The following is a 5,983-nucleotide window of genomic DNA, read 5'->3' as shown; positions in this document are numbered from 1 at the left end:
CACTAACAGTTTGATACAAATATTCCACCACTACGATGGTGGGGAGAAAGTGGATATATTGCAACAAGAACAAGAGTACAAGATTTGGTTAACCCCTCCTAAAAGAATGTTACCTTTAGGGAAAGCTTTTTACTAATTACTAGTAATATTAATATAATAACCCATGCTTAGCTTATCTTCTCGTAGTTTTGCCGTTTGTGCTGTACCTATTTTTGTGATGCTTTATATATTTCTCAATTTTATATGATCAAGGGTTCACTAACATTCTACTTTTTGTTCAAAATGACCTCCATGCTCTTGGAATGGAATTTCGGAAACCGTAAACAAAGACCAAAAAAGAGATTATGACATAAAATGGTTAGTTAATTATGTGCGCTCAATTATAGTCATCTACATAAGCTGCTAAACATGGACGCCTGGTCGGTATACTTCGTCGAGCTTTCGCAGTAACATGTATGTCGTCCTATATATTCTATATATATATATATACGAGTAAACATATCATTATTCAGATAAGTATATACTTAGTCTGAAAGAGAAAAAATAATAATAATTCAAATACAGTGTACATTTCGATGGCGCCCCCTGAACAGATTGATGTAGAAGTTGGGATTCCACTCCCTTATGTGAATCCTTCGCCTGGTAAGTAAAATCTCTTCATTTTAACATCTCCGACATAAGATCATAGCATGTATTTGCCCTGTTTAGTACATCGACTTGTTTAACTGGTTTCAAAAAAAAAAAAAAAAAAAAAAAAAAAAAAAAAAAAAAAAAAAAAATCAACTTGTTTAACTAACTAGTCGCAGTGGAAATTTTAATAAGCTGTTTGGACTTAGAAAACTTAATTAGTCGAGTACATCGTGACTGTTTTGTTACATGTGAATTGTAAACGTAGTTAGTTGAGTAACTTAATTGAACTTAGAAATTAAAGCTCCCTCCTTGTTTAATTAAATGAAACACTTTATTTTTTTGCACTATTAATATAATTCACTTTGACTATTATTTGTGATTTAAACGCAATTTTCATTGTACAACAGGTGTATTAATGCATGGTACAACTACAATCGGTTTCACCACGGAAATTTTGATGTTGGCATGGAGTCATACTCCCTTTTTTTTTTTTTTTTTTTTTTAAATGTTACACTTTGATCATCACATAGTTTTAATTTTAATATAAAAAAGATGTAAGTAAGTTGGAGTATTAAAAAATTATTTAAAGAATTATATGTTTAATATTTTAATGAAAAATAAGGGATACAAATGAGAGAAATAGTAAAAAAAAAATAAAAATTAAAAAAAGGTAGCAAACCAGGGCATCTCTCAAGAAAATCGGATGGAACTTGTTCAAGTCCCCCCTTTGACCTTAGGCCGTATTATTCATGATGATGTTGTAAGGTGTAGTTTTCCCCCGTAGTTGATTTGTTCTGTTTTTCATTGGGGCCTAGCCCCTAAGCTCGTTTGCACCAAAAAAAAGTAGCAGTTGACCATGAAATGAAATAGTAATACTCATAATATTTAAATGGACTATTTTACCAAAAACGAAATGTAACATTTAAAAAAATGGAGGGAGTATCCATTATCCTATACCAGGCCACCTTCTGTTACATGCCTTCTAATTCTTCTTCTTTAACGAAAAAATATCTCTTTGAATAGATGTTGGCCAACTCTTCGAAGAATATCATCTAAGGTTACAAAGAGCTTGCCTCCGCGGTGACTGGAAAGCTGCTGAAAAAATACACGTAAATCATCCGAAATGCTTCCAGGAAAAAATTTCAAGAAATGGAGATACTGCTTTGCATTTAGCAGCAGCGGCAGGGCGTGATGTGTTTGTCAAGCAATTACTAGCACACGCTCATTTACATGGCCAAAAATTGGATTTGGAGTTACCTAATAATGAAGGAAATACAGCTTTGTATCTGGCGGCTGCTTCGGGTAAGGTTAACATTGTCCACCAGATGCGGAGATTAAAACCAAGTCTGCTCAACATCCCCGGTGGAAGTGGAATGAAACCAATTCAAATTGCTGTTTTGCAAGGCCATGACAAGATGGTCAAACATCTCTTAGATCATTGTTTTCATGATTTGTCTAAGAATGAACAAACTGATCTACTTGTTGCTTCTCTTGAAAAAGATCTTTATGGTAAGTTTGTTTTGAGTTATCTGATCTAAACTTATTATTTGATCGTGATCTTATCTAAATCTATCTTTACTTATTTTGTTTATTTATAAATAGAAAAATGATAAACATAGCCCTAAGGGCTATGTATAAGAAGCTAAAAAAAAAATATTAAAGATAAATTAACATTTATTACATCAATTTGCGCATCATTTTGTCATGAATTCTCAACTTAATTCCATTTTAAGAAGTATATATCACTACATATAACATTACCCTTATAAATATAAGAAAGTCTGAATTATTAAAATGCGTTAAGGTGAACATGCCATAGCTTTGCGGGATTGAATCTATTAACTAATACTCATATAGAACATGCTTACATCATTTTTGACACATGTCAATCTATCAATAAAAAATTTACCGGTGAAACAATATATAATGTGTTATAAACGCAATATAATGTAAACTATTTTAGATTCAACACATCTAATTTACAATAATTTTTTTTTCGATTTTAACTTTAATAATTTAGCATTATTATTTCATTTTTATAATACACATTACATTTTTTTTATTCCACATAAGCTGCCTCATTTTTATATTACATCACAAATTAATTATCGAAAAAAATATATTACTACCATGCATTACATGGGCACTAATCTAGTATATTCTATTAAAACCATAGACTTATGCATGGCACTTGATGCAGATGTGGCTTGGAAGATCATACAAAAAGAAAAAGATGATGAAATAGCCACTAGACGTAACGGAAATTCGCTTACACCATTGCATGTCTTGGCAAGAAAAAACCATATAGAGAGCCGAAGTTATCTAAACTACGATTGGATTCCACGTATGTATGCTTTCAACCCTCCTCTCAATTTTGTATCATATTGAAATTGAGCTATATTTTATGATGAGGTGTATTAGTAGTGTAAGTTTAAGCAATTGATGCACAATCTCATATATGAAGCACTATACATTTGTTCACATCACAGTGAGAAAGCAGCATCAAGATCACCTTAAAAATGAAATGGTTGAGAACCTTTGGAGAAGAGTGATAAGTTCAAAAAATCATCAAAAAATCTCTGAGTTGTTATCGTTTCCACAGCCTGAAATGCTGTTTGTCGCGATAAGGATGGGCAACTATGAGTTCGTGACAACCCTCATTCGTCATTACCCGGATTTGATATGGGAGAAAGATCATCACCGTAGAACCATTTTTCATGCTGCTGTTGAGTACCGTCAAGAGAAGATATTTAGTCATATTTTCCAACTTGAAGGTATTAGGCATTTGCTAACGGCTTACACAAATCCTGTTAATGGAAACAACATCCTACACTTAGCTGCCACTCTACCTGAGCCTGAAATACTTGGTAGAGCTTCGGGTGCTGCTCTTCAAATGCAACGAGAACTCTTATGGTTTCAGGTGATGATTTATTTCCCAATTTTAACTAAACTACTCTTTTCTTTAATTGACTTCCTAATTTTAGTACATAATTGGTCTCGGTTTTCATGTCATTAAATTTTTTGTAATCGAAATTGTTTGATCAAAATTTTGGAGGACATTTTAGCAATTTGGCTTACATTATTCAAATTGACCTCAAAATTGGGGGAATAAAAAGAAGTAAATTGTCTTGAGCGTGTGTAAAGAAATAATTGAGACAATTATTGACTTGCATCATTTTTGGTTTTCAGTTTTTTTTTTAAACTAAAAACCAAAAAAGGAAACAAGAAAAAGGTGTTTCCACTTTTCTGTTGTCAGTTTTTAAAATTATCATGATTTTAATAAGTCTATATATTTTTTGATTCATTATGTGACACATATATAATACACTTTTAAAAAACAAAAAACCAAAAAACAGAAAACCACGGCGATGCCAAACGAACCAAACAAACAATTGTTTCCAATAAATTATATTGACATGCAAATTGAGATATTTTTAACACGTAAAATGAGCCTTTTTTTTTTTTGCAATTATTTCAAGCTCAATTTGAACCCTTCAAAATGACCCCTATAATCTTAACAGAATAATTTTCGATGCACATCAAAAAAATAGTAACGTTAAAGTAGTAGCAAAATAAAAATCGTTTTAAAGGTAGTTAAAAAAAAAAATGATCAAGGTACTTAAAATCAAAAGTTTGTTTTAAAGGTAGTAAAATTCAATTTTTTTTTGTTTTTTTTCCTTATGACAGGCAGTTGAAAGTATAATACCGCGTCAATGTGCTCATTCAGAAAATTCAATATTAACGCAAATAAGCGACACAGAAGTAATGGAGAGTAAGGAAACGCCACGAGAGATGTTCAACAGAGAACACGAACAACTAAGAAAAGACGGTGAGAATTGGATGCGGAAGACTTCCACTTCATGTATGGTCGTCGCGGCTCTAGTCGCAACCATAGTCTTCCAAGCAATCTTTCAACCACCAAACAAGCAAAGTAACGAGAAATTATTTTGGGTGTTTGTCATATCAGATGCATTCTCCTTGTTATCGTCAACTGCGTCAATTTTAACATTTCTTTCGATTTTGACTTCAACGTATGCGGAAGAGGACTTCTTGGTATCATTGCCGTTAAAGTTGATGGTTGGTCTAGTTCTGCTTCTTTTCTCCATATTAGCAATATTGTTGGTATTCACCGTGTCTATTATCATCCTTTTGCCCTACAAATCGGTGTGGATTATTGTTGCCGTCTTTGCTTGGTTCACCGGTGTCATTTATCTCCGGCTACATTTCCCGTTGTTGGTGGTTGTTTACCGTTCCACCTTTGGAACAAAGTATCTTTTCCGTCATCAACATGAGCTGTTTCGAGATTAATTAATAAAGTACGTTCCCCTAGAGGGCTTGTTTTGTTTTACAAGAGTTTATGAGCTACATTTCTTGGTGGTTGTTCACTTTAACTTTTGTACGATTGAGTATATGTATTTACTACTAATGTTCAAAAGGAAAACTGTTTTAGGAACACCTAAAATTGATTACAACACACTCATTGTGATATCACAATTTTCAATGCTCTTCTTGCATAGGTGCTGCGTCAAAAACGTAGTATGTAGTAGTTTTTAATAGGTGCTGTGGATTTAAGGGTTAAAAGTTTTTTTTTTTTTTTTTTTTTTTGAAGAATATTTTTTTGAAGAATAAAAAGGGGCCGGGGGTTTTGGGTGTAAGGTGAAGCGGTTGTTTTCAAGTTATAAGGTACATCGCATACAATAGATATGTTGTAGTTATACTTATCTATTCACCAAACAATGCAATAAGGGAGGGAGGGAGGCATCTCAGTTAACCTTTTAATATTAAATAGCTTATCACTAAATAACATTTTTTTTTCATAAATTTCCTCAAAAAAAAAAAAACATTATTCATTAAATATACTTAAAAAGGGTAATACTATATGTAGTAGCCCTAAGGGCTATATATAAGCATTAAATATAGTCTTGAAAATCGTATAAAATTAGAAATTCATGACAAAAACACGCGTAAATCAGTGTAATTAATGTTTATATTTTCAAGATTTCTTAACTTTTTACGATTTTTAAGCGTAAATTTATTGTTTATACGTAGCCCTAAGGGCTATATATAGCATTTTCCTACTTAAATATACTACAATATAAAATTTTAGATTGATAATGGTACAAATATTATAATATTTAAATAAATAAATAATAAAATTTAAAAAAAAAAATTGCGAAAGTAGAACTTAAATTTGTAAGTTGTAAGTGCATCGTTCAAGTCCACTAATCCAATCAAACTTTGGACTATTGGACCTCTATTATGGGCCTTTACTGAAATAGATTTGGGGATCGGCTTGTTGTCAACCTGTGACTATATACTCTGATTATCTTTATTGGGAATCGTCTCCACCAAC

At 32.0% G+C, this 5,983-nt stretch overlaps 1 protein-coding gene across 1 annotated transcript; it reads left to right on the top strand.

Moving 5' to 3' along the window:
- The first annotated feature begins 575 nt into the window (after positions 1-575).
- LOC145632480 (uncharacterized) lies at positions 576-4,938 on the top strand. Its single transcript, XM_081684862.1, has 5 exons — positions 576-642; positions 1,654-2,139; positions 2,831-2,974; positions 3,120-3,550; positions 4,318-4,938. The coding sequence occupies exons 1-5, from the start codon at positions 576-578 to the stop codon at positions 4,936-4,938; spliced, it is 1,749 nt and encodes a 582-aa protein (XP_081540988.1).
- Positions 4,939-5,983: the final 1,045 nt, after the last annotated feature.

Source organism: Chenopodium album, chromosome 5 (genome assembly GCF_948465745.1).
Source record: "Chenopodium album chromosome 5, dcCheAlbu1.1, whole genome shotgun sequence".
Lineage (NCBI taxonomy): Eukaryota > Viridiplantae > Streptophyta > Magnoliopsida > Caryophyllales > Amaranthaceae > Chenopodium > Chenopodium album.
Note: the sequence above shows the minus strand (reverse complement) of the source record. Positions and strands in the feature narration are given on the sequence as shown.